This window comes from Brienomyrus brachyistius, chromosome 4 (genome assembly GCF_023856365.1).
Source record: "Brienomyrus brachyistius isolate T26 chromosome 4, BBRACH_0.4, whole genome shotgun sequence".
NCBI lineage: Eukaryota > Metazoa > Chordata > Actinopteri > Osteoglossiformes > Mormyridae > Brienomyrus > Brienomyrus brachyistius.
The window spans coordinates 38,245,982-38,268,259 of NC_064536.1; the positions used below are offsets into that span (position 1 = coordinate 38,245,982).

Genomic DNA, 22,278 nt, shown 5'->3' on the forward strand with positions numbered 1-22,278 from the left:
TACATCACCCTACAGTAGGAACACACCGGCTGTGGAGGATGTCTTTCTGAACTCCGATTCCAGTCACTAGCACCTAGGTATTTACAATTAAACTGCCAGCAGTTTAATCAGCAGCTTCTCATGCCTGGTCGGGCAGCGACCCTGGAAGGGTGATATAAGTAGGGCTGGTCAGACGGCCTCCTGTCTAAACGCCCCCAGAGAAGCAGCCGCCGAAGCATCTTTCAGTCAGACAGCTTTATTCAGAACGGTTTCTTACAGTCGTACATTAATTCGTTTTTAAAAAAAAATCTTAAAATGAGTGGGGAAGTGAGGGTTTAGGTTTGTGGAGAGAAAAGGCACAGGAAGGCAGAGCGTAAAGACTCCGGGAGAGCCATGTCGCCATGGGAACACAGAGAGGCGGCAGGCATGCCAGAGCGATGTCCCCTTGGCTACTTCAGGTGACAGCAGCAGTGTCTGTGGTGGCGTGGGGGGGGACTGATGGGCTGCTCCTCCAGGGACCACTGGTCCTCTCGCCAGCGGCGTGCTCTACTTTTTCCGGTATTCTCCGCTGTAGACCCGGTGGTCTTGGGCCTCATCATACCTGCTGTACTCTCCCATGATGTCCTCCAGCTGTGTGCCCGTGTGCTCTTGGGGGTTGTAGCTGGCATATGGGTCCTCCTGGCCGCTCTGGTAGGGCTCGTACATCTGCGGGTCGAAAGCCGGGCCATCAGGCTGTGTGGCGTAGCTGAGTCGGTCCTGCATGGCCTCCCCCTGATAGTGGGGCTCCTTGTGCTGCATGGGCACATCTCGCTCCTCTTGTGGCGCCCAGCCCCCCTGCCACTTCCGCTCCCTTGCAGCACTGGCCCCCGGCACGGGTTCCTCGGCGCGCCGTAAGCGGCAGTTACGGTCATATTCGGGGTCACAGTCGGGGTCGGGCTCGACAATGCCGCTGTTGCGGCTGCCGTCGGGGTTCAGGTGTGGCTCAAAGGATCCGGAATCTGACTGCTGGGGGGGAGGGTGGCCCCTGCAGCTGGGATCTAAGGGATGGCAGGTGGCAACACTGCCTTGGGCTGGCCGGACTGCAGTTTCGGGCAACCTGCTGGCAGCGCTGTTCTGGGCGTCGCTCGCCGGGTCCAGGGGCACGCAGTTTTCATCGTAGAATACGTAGCAATCATAGCCCTCCTTGGTCTTGCCCCGGGGCCCCAGGCGGTGCCGGGGGTCCTCGTCTGCTGGTGCAGGGTGGCCCTGCTGGCAGTACGGGTCGTAGCGTGGGTCACAGGCAGCCGGGTCGTCCATTGCGTGGCGCTCAGGCCCGGCGAGCCGCGCTCCCGTCAGCGGGTTGCAGTTGTCGTCATGGAGCGGGTTGCAGGGTGGGGCCTGCATGCTCTGGGCGGCAGGGTTCAGGCAGTACGGGTCGTAACGTGGGTCGCATGCCGTGTAGCGCTGGTATAGCCCAGAAGGCGCCTTCGAGAGGGGTCTCGCCCCGCACCCAGGGTCCTTCTTGGGGTCACAGCCCAGGTACGCGTAGGAAGGGGCAGGGCCCAGGGCCGCCTGGTAACCATAGGCGGCCCGCAGGTGATACTGTAGGCACTCGACATCCTTGGAGTCGCAAATGCGCAGGAGCTCCGCCTGCTGCTCGGTGGACAGCAGTGGTGACAACGCCGGTGCGTGGTAGAAGCTGGGCGCCACGACCTTGGGCGGGATCCAGACAGGCGCCGGCACTCTGGGCTGGGAGGCACCACAGTAGGGGTCCCTGTACGGGTCACAGGCCTTCACAGAGGGGCTCCGGGGGGCCTCAGCTTTGCCGACTGGCCGGCTGATGTAGGACGCCACGCAGTTGGGGTCGTTAGTCTCGGCGCAGGACTTGTAGATGTCACCCAGGTGCCGCAGGTAGAGGTTGTATGAGCGTTGGCCCTCAGCACGGTTCTTGTTCTTCAGGTAGGCCAGGTAGACGCGGTCGAGCTCTTGCACCTGCAGGACACACAAGCGCATGTCACTGCAGCCACCACATGAGACCCTGGACCTCTGACCCCTGATATCTCTGACCTCACTCCTGCCCAACAGCCCACTGCCTGTTTATGTAACACCTCACATCTTAGGATCCTTGTGTATCTGTTATTTTTGAGAGCTCTGTGGGGGGGTCTGTGGGTACTCACCCCCTGCTGGTTCCCTGTGTCTGTAAAGTACTTGTACCAGCCCCAGAAGTCTGAATGCTGGTTGTACCAGCTGATGTTCCTCCTGCTACGTGAGAGCTTCCTGGAGGGGGATGCGGCAGCGTCTGCCAGGACCCCGTCTGTCGGGATGCAGCCCATTAGCGGCATGCTGACACGAGGGGGGAGAGAACGGGGGAAGGGGAGGCCAAGAAGGAGGCGCCATTCTTACCGTCACCCTTCAGACGTCGACCAGTGGGCCCGGCGCTCAGGAACGCTGCAGGGAAGAAAGGTGGGTGTGGCAGAAGGTCCAGATGCTACATGTTAGAAATGCATACAGAACTCCAGGGGGCGACATGGTGCTTTGAAGGGCTGCTGTGGGGGGTGGCTGGTGGGTGGCGGGGCGCCTGTTAAACTACAAAGCGGAGACCGGGAGCCCGAGGCAGCCAATTAGAAGGCCGCAATAAAACAGCAGCTGCTGCTGCTTGCACTGCAGTATTCCCACAGTGCTTTACTGCGCTTCTGCAGCACACAGCAGGCTGCTGTCTGCAGGCTCACGTGCAGGGGGAGCTGTAGGCAGGCAGGACGTGTTTTACACCTCATATCGCAGCTGGACTTCGGGTATGGGGGCAAGTTAAAACCCACACTAGCACATCTGCATAGTGACGATCAGCTGGCCTGTCATCTTTCGCCTCCATATCCACTGTATCCTGTAATCTAAAATTACCCACAAACTGCTTTAAAATAGCCAGATTCACTGGAGATGACACACATGGCATCTTACAATGCAAGGTCTGATCTTACATGACCAGTGATTTTTAGGAGTTTTTTTTGTGAAAACTGCTTGTTCTTTATTTCAGACTTTATGTGGCGACTAAGTAGAACCAAATGCTTGAAAGCATTTTAAAGTGGTGCTTTCAGGCTTCCCGTTGACTAATATAGCTTTTTGCCTGTTGTTTATGATTACAAACAGCTTTACTTTTATGTCCTAGATATAGTCTTCACTGAAATCTATAATTATGTATTGTTGCATAAGGTGATTTCCTCTCAGGCATGTGCTAATTCATGATTTTCCTACTTAGTGATTTTTACTGTTATTTTGCTGGGATTAAATAGTTTGTCCCATTGGCTAACAAACGAGAACCGCTTTGGGCTTTGGTCATTACCCAGCAGCCTGCCAGCCGTGCACTGGGGGTGGATTTGCCTAGGGGGGGGGCATTGTCCTGAACACTAAAGCCCAGGGGAGGACGCGGCTCACCTGGTAATATTGCCACAGCGAGCAGCATTCCAGTGAGGATGGAGAAGAGGCCGACTCCTCCGGCATGAGCCATTCCTGTTATGTTCCTGCTTCCCAATGGCAGACGACTCGGATTCAGGATGTAGGGAGACAACCTGCTTCCTGAGGGGGGTCATTTATCAGGGACAATCACTGTGGTAAACTTTACCCCGGCGAGTCGACAGCTCACAGGCCCTGTGCTGCCTAAGGGTATCTGCTGCAGTTACTAGCTCACCCCCCAGTGGGTTCAGCCCTGTCCTCATTTTCAGAAGAGGTCTCCAAACATCTGCCAGCTGTACAATCTACTGACACTTGATAAGTGTGGTTTTGGCTTGGGGGGAGAGGGTTGGGGTTGTAGGATACTGAAAAAAGAGCCAGTCAGTAGAGTGGATCCTCAAAGTGACTGTGATGTGACTGATGACCATCGACGACCAGCAGACGATTGACAGGTCGACTCAACCCAGCAGGACATATTGTACTTCCGAGGAGGAAGCTAAAGTAGTATGCGAAAGTCTCAGAGGAGGAAGCTACAGTACTGCGTGAGAATCTCAGAGGGGGATGCAACAGTACTGTGCTAAAGTCTCAGAGGAGAAAGCTACAGTACAGCGCTACAATTTTAGGCAGTCAATGAAAATGTTTAAGGCTATTAATCTGGCTCATAAGTATGCATTTGCTCAGAAAAGAACACAATTTAACAATAGAACATATGCAAATTAACAACAACACAATAGAAACTCCAGGAATTTCTTATGTTCTGCAAGAAGTTAGTAATATCTTGTTGAATGGATAGATGAACACCGCTCTGGTTTCCAAACCTCTTCTGAGGGCACTCCAGCCATCCCATATATCTGTGACACTTCAAAACTAGCTCACGTAATTAATTCATTAGTTAAATGACTCAATCAGGTATTGATCAACCAAACAGGGCAGGGTATGCTAGTGTTTGGATAAAAAAAATACATATATATATATATATATATATATATACACACACACACACACACACACACACACACACACACGCAAATACTGGGGTGACTTTAGGAGAGGTTTAGAAATGGCTGGATGAACACAATTTGTGAGAGATAATAGTCTTACACCAACATAAAAATTATTTAAACACCATTTTCAAGTGCATAATGTAAAACATGTTAAACAGCTTTACAGCCGGGGCATGACTGGTGCTGTTTGAGGGGCTTTAGCCTCGCCTGCCCCCAAATGAATGTACATTAATTAGAGCAGATAGCATGTTCTCATTCACTTTCATTAAAAACAGACCCTCCCAGTAAAGGCTTAGCTCAGCTTTGCAGCAAACCTGCATGAAATCTGTCACCCTGGACTGACTTCATACCAACCCGGCAGGAACTAGAAATTCTGGGCCCCCTGACAAAGTACCCTCCTCCATCCCCTTCCAATCTTATATTGTATTCAGGGGCCCCAGTATGGGCCGGGCCCCCGGAATCTGCCAGGCTGTCCATGCCCATCCGATACCCCTGTGTCTGGTGCACATAGTCTTCATGCTTGGATGAAGGAATTCAAGCTTGAGTTTGTGAAGTTACACTTGAGTTGCTTAATATTTCTATTTCTTTACAAACCATGACAAGTATCTCCTTGCACAAAGAATGCTGGGATGTAACACAAATATATATAGGAAAGCAGAACCATAAAGTACAGCTACAATATACAGGTAAATATAGAGGTGGCTGTTTGCAGTGGGGGACGTGGGGGGTCTTACCTGTGTGACCTTGGCAGATGGGCTGTACACCCTGTAGGACTGGCTGGAGCTCCTCACACTGGGCTGAGCAGGATGTAGCTCTGCTGCTAGGCTGTGGGGGACTGAGTTGATGCGTGCAGGTCAAACCCGAGCCCTCTCCAAGCTGCCTCTGTGCACCCCTTGCAACCACTTGCTGCTTGCTGGAGATGGGGCAGCGTTTTAAACCGAAAGGTGCGTCTCCAGGCTGGGGGATGCTGTTAGCTGCACCGTGATTGGCTGTCGGCCTTCCACTGGACCGACCAATGGGGTCACATAATTAGTGAAGAGCAGCGGGACCCAGCTTGGGGAAAATCATAAAAGCAGAGCCTCCGAGATTAATGGGCTGTAATTTCTCTGGCTGCCACGTTTGATGGCGTCCTGGACTCCAGGTAGAGCACAAACAGCCCAATAAATGCAGCCAGCCACTCCCCCTGCTGCTTTGGAGTGAGAGAGAGCAACTGCAACTTTCCAGTGGAAAAAGCATGGAGTCGCTTTAGGGCTGCTGTGAGTCTGTGGGCCTGCCTTTCTCTTCCAGTGCCTGAATCCTGCACATGTCACATTCTAAAAATATAAGCCTCTATTCACTGATTTCACCGTCAGTTAAGGTTATCCCTGCCAGCTGGCACTCCAAAATGCTTAGTGCACCGAATATTCAAACGACCAGAAATGGTGCCCTATGTCTTCATTGTTTGAATAGCTGGAAATCCCCTGGGTGCTCCTTAATCACGGTCATGTGTTACCCCTGAGAAAATAGACCTATAGGTTACTAGTCACCTATCTATGACATTGGGTTAAATGCAAAACATTTGTCTCAAGGACCCTTTAAACTTCCAACTGTAAAACATCCTGCTGATTCCTCATTCTCCGTTTCCTCCATTTTGCATTAGAGTTCCATGCTTGCAACGTTGCTTGTGCAGCTTAATAATTCAAACAACGTGGCTATGCAAAGTCCACTAGCTCCTTTGCCCTCATTCTGCTCCTAAGTCCTCATCTGGCATCTCACGGGTCGACCCAGAACTGCTCCAGGAACCCAACCAGGACTCTAAAAGCCCAGGAGTGACTACCACCAGCTACACAGATCAAAAAGTCTCCTGATATGGCTCAGAAAGTAGGTTTTCATGAGAGGCGCTCTCAGAATAATACTCATGTCATGCAACGTGAGGAATAAGGTATTTCAAGTCCTTACGTGTCCACTTTGTTGTAAAAAAAAAAGGGTTTTCCAAGATTAAATGGCATCGGAGAATGCAGACCTCATCGCAAACAGCCTCGGGAAATCACACATGTATAATTATGGTTCCGGACAGCTCGATAACAGGTGTTCTGCATGACAACCGGACCTGGAACACAGTCTGCAAAATGATATGGCCGTCACTCCATCTCAGGCACTGGAATGTCAAGGATTCGCAGTGTGCAGAAACAGCTGGACCAGGCGTGTTTGGCAGAAAAGAGAAACGAGTCAAAAAGGGAAATGCGCAGCGCGAAGTGCTCACTCTCCCTGTCGTCATGGATGCCTTCAAACGGCTGTGCTCATTTGCACCTCTCTGTGGCGTGAATCTCCAAAGGGTGAAGTGTGATAGCAGCAGGGCACAGCCGGCCCAGCAATGCCTGGCTGGCACTGCCAGCTGCAGAGTCACCTTGACTCTCCCCTGGGCCATTAAGGAGCAACTCACACACCGGGGTATGGGGGAGAAATGGACACTGGGATAGGTGGCTGGGTCCCAACCCATTGGCGTGGCTCAGTGCTCGAGGCCCTGCTTGAAGACCTCTGGAGGTTTGTTATGCCCTCATGAGGCTGGCAACTGCTGCTGAAAATGAAGCCTGACATCGTGGATTCCAGATGCGCACTCTGATCTTCCTCTGGAAAGCCCCTGGAACCCCATCGGCGCAGGCTGCCGTTACCAGACCCCACCAGGTCAGTCTGATTGCAGACGCTTCCCCTTACACTAAAGCGGAAGTCACAGGACTGTTACTGTGAGCCTGCAGGCTGCTTTCGCAACTGGGCTGTTAGACACACGTGCAGGTTCAGCAGCTCTCACGCAGGATCGGTGCCAAGCAGCCCCAGCGCCCCTGGCTGGCTATTACGTGGGGGTATCTGGGGCTAATTTCATCAGCCCGGGTGGGAGGGGGGCACCTTAAAAGCTTTGCTGCAAGTCAGGCTGCCTCTCAGATCACGCCGCACCATAAAACCGAAAGCTCATCTGGCGAGCAGGACATCAAAGAGGTTTGACCAAAGAGTGGAGACGGGCCCCCGTGGTGGCGGAACGTGCTCGTAAGCAACTCTTGGCAGCCCCCATGGTGCGCTACTCGTGGCACGGGCTTACAAACCACAGATACTGATCCAGTAAACTTTGTTTGGTCTGAATCTATTCTGTCATATTATTATGCTCACACATTTAAAGGGAATACATGTGTGGTGGCGCAGTGGTTTGCACTGTTGCCTCACGTTTCCAGGACCAAGGTTTGAGCCTCAGTCTTGGTTCTGCGTGTGTGGAGTTTGCATGTTCTCCCCATGTCATCGTGGGGTTTCCTTTGGGTGCTCCGGTTCCCCGTACAGTGAAAAAACATGCTGAAGTTAACCGGAGTCACTAAATTGCCAACAGGTGTGTGTGATTGGGGCCTGTGATGGGTTGATGCCCCATCCTGGGATGTTCCCTACTTTACATCCATAGACCTGTGAAGCTGAATAAGACAAATGGTTACAAAAAATGGATGGATAGAGGTGCAGAATCTATGGAAAGTCTCCTTGGGATGGTCACTATAACACTGAAGCCACTTTAGTCAAAGTAAAGAGGGCAGAAATGTGATTTAAATATTGACTAAGAATGCCTACAGCATAAAAGAGTGGAATGTATTTAAAAATTAAATATAAACACAGGATTTCATTTTATTCTACAAGCCGTTACATTATTGTGTGCTTTGCTGAATAGGTGGTGTGAAAATCCACGAGGTTTTTCATCCATCCATCCATCCCTCCATCCATTTTCCAAACCACTTATCCTACTGGGTCGCGGGGGGTTCAGAGCCTATTCCGGAAGCAATGGGCACGAGGCAAGGAACAACCCAGGATGGGGGGCCAGCCCATCGCAGGGCACACTCACACCATTCACACACACACACCTATGGGCAATTTAGTAACTCCAATTAGCCTCAGCATGTCTTTGGACCATGGGGGGAAACCGGAGTACCCGGAGGAAACCCCACGACGACATGGGAAGAACCTGCAAACTCCACACACATGTGACCCAGGCAGAGACTCGAACCCGGGTCCCAGAAGTGTGCGGCAACAGTGCTAACCACTGCACCACCATGCCGCCCCCTGAGGTTTTTCAATGTAGGTAAATCTTGTTAGTCTGGTAAAATGTCATGGGTGACCCAACATCCATATGCCTCTTATATGAATATTTTCACATATGAAAATTGTTTCCATAAAGGAAATTAAAAAAGAAACTTTTAATGACAACATCTCCAAAGAGCGACCATCCTGCAGGAGGGGGGGTGAAGCACAGCGATTGACTTTATTACAGCACAGGACCGCAAACAGAAGATCCCAGGTATCAGCATCTGTCAGTCTCCACCATCTGAGCAAACTCCCCGTCAAGGTGAGCAAATACTCAGCAACAGAGCATGTCAGACATTCAGTGGTTAATTACTGATCACAGGAAGAGAAGCGTCCAGACAACGTGCCCTTCACATGTTTGAGAGCGGTGGGTGACTGGAGGTTTTTTTACGACAGCAGGTGAGGCAGTACTTCCACAAGAAAAAAAAAGAAAGCGTTGAGGTCACACAGAATAGTGTACAGCAGCGTTTGCCAACCCCTAGTGGGCTGTTAGAGTATTGAAAGAGGATCTCATAGACCAAAAGGAAAAAAAAAACAGATGAAACCAATGAAGTGCCATTACAGACATTAAAGAGACATTAAAATCGAAGGTTAGGAGAAAATGCAGATAAAAAAACAGTATTTTGACCACAGCTCAACCAAAGTTGATATCTGGTATTCAGATTTGATATGTTCGCTTACTGGAATTTGTGTATATGTTGGAACGTAAGTGTAAGTGTTTGTGTGGTTACATTTATTGTGAGGGCCACAACTCATTTTTGAAAAGTGAGGCATCATTTGATTTTTTTTTTATTTATTTTTATCACATTTGAAAACGGCTGGAAGGCCTTTATCTACAGTTTGCTTCACTAAAAATTCAGCAGCTGCCACTGCGGGTTTGCACTGCATTTATGGTATTCTTTATTTTTGGTATATTAATTAAGCACTGGGAGAGTTACGCCTTGGCATGAGAGTTTCCCTTAAGATAACATTTTATTTAGTCTACCTTGCCTGCTTTGCTTTCTGTACTTGCAATAACTGTTCATCTATCATTTAAACCACAGTGTGTTATTTAACCTAAGGTTAGATGCTGACAAGGTACAAGTGTTTATGATTTAGGGGTAAAAGATCAGTTCTGTTCGCAAAGCCATTTTGGAAATATATCCTCCGTAAATTTTTAGTGTTTCTCATGTTTTACCTAGAGCAAGAACTTTGAAGATGTTGCAATTTTGCTGAGACTGCTTTAAGAAAGAAGCGTTTCTTTAGGTAATCAGTGTTTACATGCATGCATATGTGCTGTAGCAAATGATAATGGTGTCAGTGAAATGAGTAAAAAGCATTGTGTCTTCACTTTGCTGCAGTGATAGAAAGCAGCCAAAACTAAAACCCTAAACTGGTGGCAGCTCACAGCCCTCCTGGTCGGTGGGCTTCATCCTCTCCATGTCAATGTGGCTCCTTATGAAGATGTCCTTCACAGCACTGATGGTCTTTTCCGGCAGAGAGCGGGTCCGGCCCAGGATCCAGGCATAGTCCACGTGGAAGATCCGCAGCACGTCGAAGCAGGAGTACACAGCTGCTGAGGTCTCATAGTCGGTGGACAGGATCCAGTACGAAATATAAGGCGTGACTGGGGGCCAGGGGGAATTCAGATGAGCATTCATGCTGTTACATTCTCAGCTGACACATACTAACTGTACACTGTTTATGGTCCAGATTATGAATTAGCTCTCAGACCTACTGAGTGCTTGGAATTCAATCTACTACTGCTTCAGGTTGCAGGAGATACCCGATATACTTGTCGATGAATACTGTACTTAAGAAATGAGTACTGTACTTTGTACCTCTCCAGTAAAATGTGCAGTAGGGTTGGATTAACTTATCTGGGACCTGAGGCTGGGATCAACATGGGCACTCAGTTGTTGTCAAATTAATTAACCATTTTTCCCGCGGTAGGTGAGGCCCTGATTGCCTAAAGTAGCCTTTGTATTGATCCACCCTTGGCTCTATAAGCTGGGTAAAAAATGTAAGGCTTGGTATAACGTTTAAAATGAAAAAAAAAAATTCAAGCTTCTAAAGTAAAAACAACAATAAGCATCTCTGACACACACTGGCAGGAAGCACAATGGTGAAAGAGCATCTTATGGACAGAGTAGTAAATGACAGTGGTCACACAGCGGCCCAGCACTCACAGACAGAGAAGCTCACTCCCAGCTTGGCAGGCTCGCTCACGTCCAGGACCACAGCTGTGCCTTCAACAGACCTCAGTTTTCCGCCCCTGGAGGGGGGGTCAGAGAAAATGAGAGGAATGACAGCTCGCCTCAACTGATACAAGTGGCGCCTGTTCTCTGTGCGCCGGTTACTGCCTTGTCTTTGTTGCTTGGCTACAGCCCTCTGGACTCTTTGTTCCCAGAAACAGTGCCGAATGTCTTAACGTAAACAATGGAGGCAGTTTCTGAGGTGTGGCCCCTCCCCCGGCGACACTCACAACTGCTCTGTGTTGACCACCTTGATGGTGTTGTCCCCCCGCATAGAGTAGTTGGTCTCCATGCACTTGCCTCTTTCGAAGGAAATGGGCAGCTTCTCGATCTCATACCATTTTCCCAGGTACTGCCATGACCATTAGAAGATAGGAAACACACAATTAAGAGGAATGACATGCTGTTGTAGCAGTGCTCGGCTGACCTGGTGTAGAAGCAGTGAGAAGTGGCCTCTAGTGACCTCTACAGGCTGTTTATGGTTTCATTTAACATACTGTCTCCTCTTGGCACCACATTGTCCATCTTTGACAGGTGCTCATAGTCCTCAGGGGCAAATTAACCTGAGGGCTCTAGGATGACATCAGCATCGACACTTAGGTGTTGCCAATTTAACCAACAGTTTCATATATGCCGAGGTGGGGTGAGGCCCTGATGATCGCCAAGGCCCTAGTCCACCTGATTAGAAAATAATAATTTATATAGTGTGAAGAATAATTTACACGACTGTATTTCATGGGTTGAATATCTGCTCTGTCCCTCATACAATCACAGATTCAGCAGCAGGTGCTGAGCACTTTCTTCTGGTATCTTTACACAAAAGCTTTATGCCTTTTTTTGCTTTATTGAATTGATTTGGAAGGTTTTTACCCTTCAGGTCCAGGCCTATGACCACACTGCCTGTGTGGGTGCAAGGAAAGAAATATCTTTCTGGCCTTTTAGATTGGCTTGTAAACTGCCCTGTGAAGTGGTCAATCCTGGGAGGATTGAGGGTGGCTGGCAGTGAGGTATCGGGTAATGTGTAAACTGTGCCGTGTGTCGCAGCTGAGCGGTCACAGTTAGCGGACACTACCATTTGGAGGTTGAAATTTGGCTGGACCCCCAGCTGTGGACACGGGCCCCAGTGGTAGACCTGCCCCCCTGCCAGGGGGAGGAGCAGGGGCAGCAGGATGATGAAACGGGCCTTCATTCTCACAGAAGGGCTGCGGCGGTGCTGGGGAAATGATCAGCACGGTTTACAATAGAGGAAAAATTGGCAAAAGCTAAATAAAAGCAGGACTGACACTGCATATCTTTCCACATCCTCCCATCTACACATCTAGTGCCACCAATGTCTGGGCGGAGCCATGACAAGCTCATGAATATTAATGTACACACCTGCTGTTATAAAATGGTCACGTTCGGCATCAGGAACTCAGTTCGCCCAGAAAGTGGCTCTCTGTTTGGCCACTGTACGGTTTGAAAAGCAGTATTGTAAATGGTTACTCTGAGGTTCACCACACATAATGCGGCACCCGGTTACTAGAAGCAGGTGCTGCAGTACACAACTTAAATTCCCCAAGGCTTTTTGGACGTTGCCCAAAACTTACCATGTTGCTCCTCCTTTGCAGAGAGACTAGTTTTGGATTATAAAAAAAAAAACGCAGTGAATATGTAATGTATTTAAAAACTATCTTAGGGTCAACAGACACATGATCTTTGTCCCTATTATGTTTGCTGTAGTGTTTGTACCATATTTTACATCAGTTGATCATTCTTTGTTTTTGCACTATCGGTCTGTTTATTCAAAAACTCTTAACAAGACTTCAACCCTAGCCTTCGGGTTGATAAGTTTGATAACTTGATAAGTTGTCTTGTAATGTTTAGCAGACAACTTAAATGTAAGGCTCAACTCGAATCTGCCATCTGCACCCCACCCTCGCCCCCTTGGTCCATCTCACTCCCCGGGGCACTGACAGCTGCACCTTATTCCAGTGATTACTTAATGTCATATAACCACTCTATGCAGTCCGCTCAGTGCGAGGAATTGACTCATGTGTCATTACTCAGGGTCTACTACCTCCCTGGGTTTCTGCAGAGTCCCGCGTGTTGGCGTTTCCCGCCCCCTGCCTGGTGAGCATGTTTCCTGGCCCTGCTGCCAGTACAAGTGCGTTTCTCCGCTTTCCCATGTTGACCTGACTGCCTGCCTTTCCTGGCATCCCAAAGACAGACCTTTTAGCCTTCTGATCCCAGACTATACCTACCACTTTGACTCCTGTCTCTCATTTTTGACTTTCTTTTGCTGTGCATCTGGATATATGATCCCAGGGGGTTTTCGAACTGAATAAATCCTGCTTCTCATCAGCATTAAGTCACACTGGCATCTACAACTAAAGTTTTATAGTAATAATCTTCAAACACATTCCTAATATTTTTTCTCATAAATAGGAGAAACATTAAAGTGTGTGTATATGTATTCATACAGAGAGAGAGACCTGTACTAACATCTTTGTGGGGACCGTAAATTCATTTCTATGGGCAAAACCCTAATCCCAACAATGAAAACCATAACCAAACAAAATATATCTCTTTTGCCATTTTTAGTTTTTTGATTGCAGTCACAGATTTTTATAAAATGGAATTTCCCCTTGTAAGGACAGAAAAAAATGGTCACAACGTCAGAATAACTTTTTTCTTTAATTACATTTGATCATCACAATATAAGATATATTTGCCGCCCACACACGTACTTAGATCTGTGTACATTGACTGTGTATCAAGTAACTGTTTTCTGTCTGCGTTGCTGTTAAGCATCACATCTAGAAATAATTCGCCTAATTCACCAAATGACCAAATTCACCAAATGACAGTCAGCAACCCAAAAAAATGTTTTTCAGATATGATGCGACCTGCTACACCATTGACGATGTGCTGCAGTGCGTGGATGATACTCTTACCTCAGTGCAGCTTGGATCCCGACTGTTGCCGACAGCTTGGTTTGTGCCACCGGATGCTTCAATCTTGTCAGAAGCCTGTGCAGACTGACTAGGCGCTGGGTCGTACCTCCTCCTGAGCTGATGCGACTTATTAGTCTAATTGAAATCATGAGACATTCTGCCGTCAACCATACAAACAGCATTTTCCTTTGTATATCTGTATGAATGCCGCATTGTTTCTGCGCCTTGCTCACTTTTTCCTTTTTTAAAAGGTCGGTTTTTTTACACAATACAAATAAACAATTATACGAGTCGTAGCCTCGTACGCGATCCGCTCTAAATAATAGAGTAGATTAACCCCCCAAAATAAGCCTTTATTAACCGGCCCAAATTTAAAGTTGCGTTTAGATTTAGCACGCATGTTGAATGTACGCGACAATATGCCATCTTCGATGTATGAGTTACCATTTAGACTACTGACCTATTAAGTCACTAATTCCCTTCCTGTTCATGAATAATTTGTCATTTTTCCAATAAATGTGACCACCTTTGTCATTATGTTATTATACTTATACGTTTCAATACGACCTTTGGTAGCCTAAATGGAAACGAAGCAAGGCCGAGGGGTTGAATCCTACCCATGTGCGAATATGGAGGGGTATGTCTGTATGCTGCCCCAGCGCAGCACACGTTTCCTCCTACAGGCCAAAAACATGCAGCTATGCAACCTGGACTTGCCCTGCAACGGACAGCAATGCAACCACGCGCCCTGCGACTGACAGGACCACCTCGTGGCGCGGCGCTACCTGGAATATGCTGGTAAGTTGCTACAGGGTGGACAGTTGCCTATTTTTCGGTGATGGATCGAAAATTTAACACACATCTTACATTGTCGACTAACATAAAGACAGCTGTAAACTTCATATACATCTTTAAGGCAAAAAAACCACGAATAATGGAAAAATATTAAGAATTTCTGTGTGAGAAGAGAGTAAACATCGCGCAATAGACGAACATGAGTTATGAACCATTTTAATTTTCAGCGTAAGTGTCTGATTTTATATATTAACGTCGGTAATAACATCTGTCTTACGTTTGGGTGTTAAATTCAAAGCGAGGGCAGGGAAGAGAGCAACTTTCTGAGGTAAATCTCAATTTTCTTCGCTAATACGGACGCTATCTTAGGCATAATCGGGAGGGTGGCCGTTTAACGTAAATAATTACAGCACTGGACTCAAAATCCATGCTACGAAAAACTTCGCTTCCCCCGTCAATTTGCGCCGACTGTACCTGCCCAGGCCTAATGCAGGCAGCAATACAACAGTCCGCCATCCGGGCCGATAACGGTGTGCGCATGCGCTGACATCTATTACGTCGTAATAAATCGAACCGGTGCTGCTGCCAGAACATGCACTGTATTTGTATGTAAGTATATTGTGAGGAAAATCGTGTTATTTTTAATTGCGATATAAAATTAAAAACCAGAGGGTAATACTAAATAAGTACAAATCGTATATACAGAATTTGGAAAGTTCAGTTTGGTATATATTGTATGCATTAAGTACAAGCTACATTTTTTGTAATATTTTCAATAATATTTATTCTGCTTGTTCCAGTTGCTTCCTGTGATTAGTTTCTTATTGTCTTTCTCCCATGAAGCATGGAGAAGGATGTTGTGCTTGAGGAGCTGGTTCACTCCAGGTCCTGGCTGAATGAGGTGAACGCGGAGCTCCAGAAGTCTGTGGACCTCGCTGAGGTCAACATCACAACTTTGCGCTCAGAAATGGGCTTCCTGCGTAGTCAAGTCAAGAGGTGGGGCTTATCCTGGTGTAGTGACTGGGGGAACTGCAGCGAAAGGTCATGTGACAGGTGATTTCTATCACTCAGCATGGAGTGGTCTGTCGCAGAGGCGGAGGAGCTGACAGAGGAGCTGGAGGAGGTGCGGGCCCACCTGGCTCAGCAAGGAGTAGCTAACTCCGCCCTGCAGATGACTATCAGACGGCTGGTGGGTGGCGGGAAGCTCCTGGGGCAACCGTAGGAGGCTTGGTCCCCAATGCAGATCTCCTGAACGGCGGGGCAGCTCTTCTGTGGCAGTCCTCATACCTCCATCATTCACTGTTTCTGTCTCTCCATGGCAGGAGAAGGAGAATGAATCTCTGAAAGAGCACATTGAATCCGTCACTGCCAAGGTACGGACGTCTGCTTTGAAATGGCACCATCCTGTCATGACCCATTCTAACCTCGACTAAACCGGAGTGATATGACGTTACATGCTGCAGATGGCCTGCATGCTTCCGCAGACAGAGATGGACAAGGAGCGGTTCGCCAGTCTCCGAGGTGACCTGCAATTGCTGCAGGTAGATGGCTCGGCTCTGGGGCGTCTGGACGGCGTGATTTTGGAGTCCTGTTTCCCAGCTGATGTCTCTAAACGCCGCGTTGCTTTTCCAGGACCAGATGGATGAGATGAGACTGGCTCTTCTTGTCAAAGAGGAGCTCATTCAGAAGGTTTGTTTATGAATCATGTGCAGATCACTTATGCTTTTAATCTACACTGCAGTGCTGGCAGTGTACCTGACCTTCATACGCAAATAAATGATGAGCATTTTTATTATAGGAAGTGTACAGGGACACTCTTTCTGGTGTGTTTTGTCCAGAAAGATTTTATGATTGAGGAGCTGGAGAGTTCGCTGGATGAATACGCCATAATAGCACAGGTACTGAGCACGGCACTCATACTTCAGCTGGCAAGACGATGAAAGCCGTCTTGAGGTAGGTTGTGATCTCTGTTCGCTTCATTTTTTCTGGAGGATCTCAAAGAGAAGATCAGGGAGCTTGAGCAGCATCAGGAGGAGGCTGTGATGTATGAGATGCCGGTGGATCCTACGGAGTATATTTAACGGGAATCATTAGCACACATTAGTTCAGATGTGGGAGTTAAGATCATGGTCACATATGTAAGGCTTACAGATGAGGGGCATTTTGCGAAGTGCAGTACAGACCCAGCAGGTCAGTGGATTCACACTTTAGGGGAAATGCTGGGAAATGCTAACGGACGTCCCCATGGCTTCTGTCTGACAGCAGCTGCAGCAGTGGTGCCTTTCAGCCCTTCAATGGCATGTTCTCTCCTCCCACCGCACCCTGCGTCTGCCTGAGCCATGAGCTGAGGCTGCAGCCACCCCATAGCACTCAGGTGTGTCCTGGCAGGTGTGTGTTTGTGTGTGTGTCTGTGCATGTGAGCGCCCCCTGCCTGCAGTGCAGGAAGGACACCTGCGTATCTCCCCAAAGGACACAGCTTGTCCAATCCAAAGGCCACCTTGCATTAGTCATTTAGGTAACATTGGTTTGTATTCCTGACAGACACCTTTACCTGAATCTTTTCACGAGACGCCATCTGGTCCCCAGGAAGAGACTGACTTTGAGGAGGAGGAGGCTATGGATGAGCGGGAGAGGGAGCCCCCAGTGGAACCTGCTCCCCCTGAGCCCCTTTTGAAGAGGTAAGCTCATTTTGTCTCAGGTGTGGCGTGAGTGTCGTTTTTCAGGCTTGTACCGAGCCCTCCCTCCCCCCACCCTGTATCAGGCAGGAGGTGCCCTGTTGGAGGTGGCCGTTGCAAGCAGTGGCTGCTGTGGCCCTGGGCCTTATCTCTCTGGGGATGATCACCATCACAATGCCTGGCTGCCTGGACTCCCTGGTGACAAGCTGCTCCAATGGCCTGCGAGCCATGGGCCAATTCATCCTCCAGCCTCACTGCTCCCTCCACCATGCAGACCTTCCCCCCATCTAGAGAGCTTTTCCTCACCCCAAACATTAATAAAAGCACAGATGCCCTAGCCACAGCCTGCTTGTCTCTTTACAGCTTTAGAACAGAATATATTTGTCATTTTACATATTCGACAAAAAAGTTTGCTTCCCACAAACAGCGATTATTGCTCCTGGTGGAGGGGCTCCTGGATGGGCTTCCTGTGTAGTAATTATACATAAGATAAAAATCAGGGAAGAAATGGAGAAATATATAAACATAATGTACAAATAGGTCAGGTTAGGCAGAGTGCAGTGGTACAGCACGTTGCACACACCCACCTGGCCGACACACAGTCCAGTCCCTCCCTCCGCAAATGAGGGGGTGGGGCGCATGTTCAGCGTAGTTCAGACTACGGCTGGCGACGTGCTACTGGTGTCAGTACGGGGACGGCGGACCGTATCGAGTGACGTCTAAATAAACGTGGATATGAAACCGACGATTGTGCGTAATTTCCACGGACACAATCCTCTGAACTCCCAGCCATTCGTATAAAGGTTAAACATCTGTACGTACTTACTTTTGGATCATTTTAACGCGCTCCGGTGATTATTACCAAGTGACACTTGCGCTACAATTCACGTGATTTCATATGCAAGAACGTGCTATTGGTTGCTGCTGGCGTTTCGCAGTGATTTTTTAGATACAAAATTACGGTAATTAGTATTCTTGTACCAACATCAATATTTTTTTGAGAATGAAGCTGTAAATAAAGGAAAATGTGAAAAATAATTAAAAAGAGACTGTGGTATTAGCCTATAAATTTACTTGAAGGTTAGTTGGCACAAGTAATTGATTTTGATGAAGTGATTCGCAAGTTTGCAGGTTTGAAGGCTAGGAAAGGAAACTGGTTTTAGTCCAGCTAAGTGCTGAAATATTTATGCATTTGTTCCTGTTTATTTTTTCCTCAGTATTATTTCATTTATGAATAAATTTACACATGCATTTGTTTATAATTTCTGCATTGTTTTGGTCGATATTAATTATGCAAATGTGTTTTACAGAATTTTAAACTTTAACCACATAGGTCATACATAAATACATAGGTGAGCAGCAGTTATTGAACGAGAAGTGTACAAACAGAAACACTCGCCCGTAAAGAAATGTGGAAAACCACGTGACGCGCAAAGACAGCTGCGTAGCGTGAAGCCTCGCAGTTGGAATGGTTCATATTAGCGAACGTGTGTGGTTTAGTGTGCCCCCTAGTGCCGAAATGTCGACGCTACAGCTCGATCATCATTGAAGTTTAGAATATCTGGCAGACCCCCGCGATGGATTCATTGGGAAACGAAGGTCTCGCTATCAGAAATACTTAATCACGGGTATATTACTGAAATTTAGGAGGTTTGTCGAAGAGGCAAACATATAGCACAAACTTTTTTGACACGCAGGTACCTTTCTGAATTTCCCATATAGTGTGCGAGAGTGTGTCATGCGAAGCACTGTTATCCCATCCAGGGTGGAACCCTAATTGGAAGTATAACTTTTCAGAATACAGGAAATGCTGCCATGAACAGGCGTTAAACACGTATCGAAGAATAGGAAAGAGAAGACAGAGTTTTATGAGACCCCGCAAAGGCGCTAAAATGAATAGAAACCTACTCTTGAGAAATACCTACACAACTGTAACAAACCGGAATGTTCCGTGGTATGACATGTTAAATCAACACATGGCGTAAGGGCAAGGGTTTGAGTGACCACTAGGTGGCACCAACCGTGACTTCTTGTTACAGCCCTATTCAAAATTAGCCTGCCTACATACTTTAATGAATTGACATTATTGTGTAAGTTTGTTGTTAGGCTGCGTTTTGGCACTATTAACGATTTTCGCTACCTTCGAAATTTTAAAGAAGTTTCCCATGCCAGATGCGTGAATGTTTGTAATGTAATGTAATGTAATGTTTGTTATCATAATTGTAGATTAAATACAATAGAAAGCAGATTTTTTTGGTGACTAAATTATTTAAACCTTTAGCAGTATAGAGACAATAAAAACAGAGTAATTTAAGTGATTTATATGCATGTCCAGTCTTTAATTTAATTTTCATTCTAGGGCGACATGGTGGTGCAGTGGTTAGCACTGTTTCCTCACACATCTGGGACCCAGGTTCGAGTCTCCGCCTGGAGTCACGTGTGTGGTGTGTGGCTTCCCATGTCGTCGTGGTGTTTCCTCCGGGTACTCCGGTTTCACCGGAGTCCACCCCACAGTTTCACCCTCCTCCGGTTTCACCCCACAGTCCAAAAACATGCTGAGGCCAATTGGACTTGCTAAATTGCCAGTAGGAATGCATGTGTGAGTGAATGGTGTGTGAGTGTGCCCTGCGATGGGCTGGCCCCCCATCCTGGGTTGTTCCCGGTCTCGTCTCGTGCCCATTGCTTCCAGGATAGGCTCCGGACCCCCCACGACCCAGTAGGATATGCGGTTTGGAAAATGGATGGATGGATTTTCATTCTATTGTGTGTGTGCGTGTGGAGGGTGATGGATGGGCGTGGAAGGTAATAATTAAGTGGCTACACCTGGGTTGTGAGGCATCTGTGGTTAAGAAAGGGAGTGGGAGATTTGGTCTGGTATGCGCCGTACGCGTTGGGTCCGGGGGAGGTGCTGCTCGCATGCCGTTTAGGGCTGCCAGCGGTGAAGCCAGAGAGTGGGCTGTAGGGACAGTTCTCGGTGCGGTAGGGCGAGGACAGTCTGGACGGTGGGGGTAGGAGGCTATGACCACTGCTTAGACGGGGTGGTTGACAGACGGGAGTAGCGGCACCCTCATAGGGACGGATTGGCGGTGAAGGGTGGAATTCTCTTTCCCGTTCCTTTCCGTGGGACGTTCTAGGTGACGGACCGGTGTGATTGTTCCTTCCCGGGGGTGAGGGTCCTGATCCCCGGGGGGAGGGGGTATTATGTTTTAATTATTTCTTTATTGCGTGTGTCTTTAAATGCGCAGCATAACCGCTTAGGGTCGGGACAGGACTACAGAGGCGGTTCGGGTCCCGTAACGCTTACCTGTGCCCGAAGTGGAGGGATTACTGTGTATTGCAGTGCTATTGGTGTGCCGTGCCCTAATGGGGATGTTGTGTGGTGCGGGATTTATTGTGTGGTAGCTTGGGTTAACACACGCTTGAAAAGGGGTGGTGTGCTACGGGGAGAAAGCGGGACCGAACTCTTTGTGAATCCAGATCCGACCCGATGGATCGTTGCATGAATTGTATTGAATAAAATTATCTTTGTAATTGTAGCTGCAGTCTGGTGGTGCTCTGTTCTCTTTGCATAGCCTTTGACGCTAGTTTGGGTTCGTTACACTGGTGGCAGCGGTGGGATCATTTTCCCTTTTAGAAACCTAGTATGCCGCTCTTAGTCACAATGCGAAGTTCCAAGTGTCGTGCACACATGTTTATTTACAGCACACTTAGCACTGACGTAAACACCGTAGAACTAAAGATACAAGACAAATACAAAGAAAATATATATTACATATTCGCTAACAATAAGATACAACGATAAACTTAAAGTACAACATACCACTTTTGCCTGCTTGTTAGCTAAGAGGGAATGGTGTTTGAAAATCCTTGTTTATGGATGTTTCTCTTAATTTCTTGTGCAGTCCAAAACTCCAGCTCCGCTCGCAAAAACTTATTCCTCTCCCGCCAGCATACAGGAAATGACGTATAACATATACGTATGAAACAGTTAAAATATATGCAAAATATTTAAAGGAAACATCCCTTAATCAAATAAAATCCCCTTGCATTCTGCAATGTACGTAATATTAAATATAAATACATATGAAATTAATCAAAAGCAGATGAATCTATTGAAAATGAAGCAGTAATGCCAGCTAATGGTAATAACAAATTAAACCAAATTACAATTTAAAACAAAGTTTACCACTGTCAGCACACTCCCACTATCACACAACGTGTGATTTTTAACAGAACGTGAGTTAAATTAAGTGTTTTTACAGGAACATTATACAAAATATCTCAATGAATGACCGCACTTAAACTACATATGGCAAACTTTAAGCTTAAATTTAACAAAGATTACCACTGTCAGCACACCTAGAATTAGCTTTAAGATGGCGGAGGATAATGTACAATCTCCTAATTATGAGGGCGCTGATTGTCCTGTTATGTCTAGAGAGCGGTGGCCCCACCTGCTCGCCCAATATTTATACCGGAAACTTTTAATGGTGTGGGGCGTGAGTGGTCTGATTGGTCGGAACACTTTGATCTTGAGGTAAACAGGTGAGATGAGTCTCTGAAAATTAAGTTTATGTCTTTGCTATTGTCTGGCCGTGCTAGGGAGATGTATAGTGGTTTGCCGACTGAGGCTAAAAGTAATTATGGGTTGTTAAAAGCGGCAGGAGGTAGGAGGAGGTAAAATCGCTTCGTACCACGATGGCTAAGATGCAAGAGGGGATGAAAAGCTCATACCCCATTAAGCCCCCTGGTGAGCCTGGGCAAGATTTACCTCACACTAGTGCCCTAGTGCAGGACCCTTTAACTTGAAACTGCCCCATGGCCGAGTGGTCTCATTCTCCCGACTCAACGTGAACGGCCTTCCGAAGTAAGGTGTATTCTGTTCTCCGAAGTAAGGCGTGGGTTCGAATCCAACTTCCGACAAAAGTTCTTCAATCACTACAGCAGCAACTGGTTAGCTCTAATTGCTTTCTTTTATTTTTGCGTTTCAGGCAAAACTACATAACACTTAAAGACCCTTCCGGCATGTAAATGGAGAACGAAATTATAGTTATACCGAATCTCCTACACACAATACCAAGGTTACCAACTTTGCTCAGCTGACCGGAGTCAGACGTTCAATTCCCGTAAGATTTCATTGCGC

At 47.5% G+C, this 22,278-nt stretch overlaps 3 protein-coding genes across 6 annotated transcripts; 1 reads left to right on the plus strand and 2 right to left on the minus strand.

Moving 5' to 3' along the window:
• Positions 1-525: 525 nt before the first annotated feature.
• and1 (actinodin1) lies at positions 526-3,460 on the minus strand. Its single transcript, XM_049010459.1, has 4 exons — positions 3,388-3,460; positions 2,362-2,406; positions 2,136-2,272; positions 526-1,950 (listed from the first exon to the last, which is right to left on the minus strand). Exons 1-4 carry the CDS (start codon positions 3,458-3,460, stop codon positions 526-528), a joined length of 1,680 nt encoding a protein of 559 aa, XP_048866416.1.
• A 5,129-nt stretch (positions 3,461-8,589) lies between these two features.
• Positions 8,590-14,987, minus strand: LOC125740750 (apolipoprotein D-like). Its single transcript, XM_049012357.1, has 6 exons — positions 14,935-14,987; positions 13,666-13,800; positions 11,802-11,942; positions 10,960-11,081; positions 10,664-10,749; positions 8,590-10,101 (listed from the first exon to the last, which is right to left on the minus strand). Exons 1-6 carry the CDS (start codon positions 14,974-14,976, stop codon positions 9,863-9,865), a joined length of 765 nt encoding a protein of 254 aa, XP_048868314.1. The 5' UTR covers positions 14,977-14,987; the 3' UTR covers positions 8,590-9,862.
• Positions 14,327-17,472, plus strand: LOC125740748 (myosin heavy chain, fast skeletal muscle-like). 4 transcript variants are annotated; one of them, XM_049012353.1, is made up of 11 exons: positions 14,327-14,463; positions 15,304-15,456; positions 15,532-15,649; positions 15,783-15,833; positions 15,924-16,001; positions 16,093-16,149; positions 16,299-16,358; positions 16,452-16,504; positions 16,723-16,834; positions 17,047-17,138; positions 17,222-17,472. In XM_049012353.1, exons 1-11 carry the CDS (start codon positions 14,366-14,368, stop codon positions 17,424-17,426), a joined length of 1,077 nt encoding a protein of 358 aa, XP_048868310.1. In that variant the 5' UTR covers positions 14,327-14,365; the 3' UTR covers positions 17,427-17,472. The 4 variants fall into 4 exon arrangements, with proteins under 4 accessions (XP_048868310.1, XP_048868309.1, XP_048868308.1 ...); XM_049012352.1 differs by having other exon boundaries at positions 14,328-14,463; positions 15,945-16,001; positions 17,002-17,138; XM_049012351.1 differs by having other exon boundaries at positions 14,329-14,463; positions 16,726-16,834; positions 17,002-17,138.
• The last annotated feature ends 4,806 nt before the right edge of the window (positions 17,473-22,278 follow it).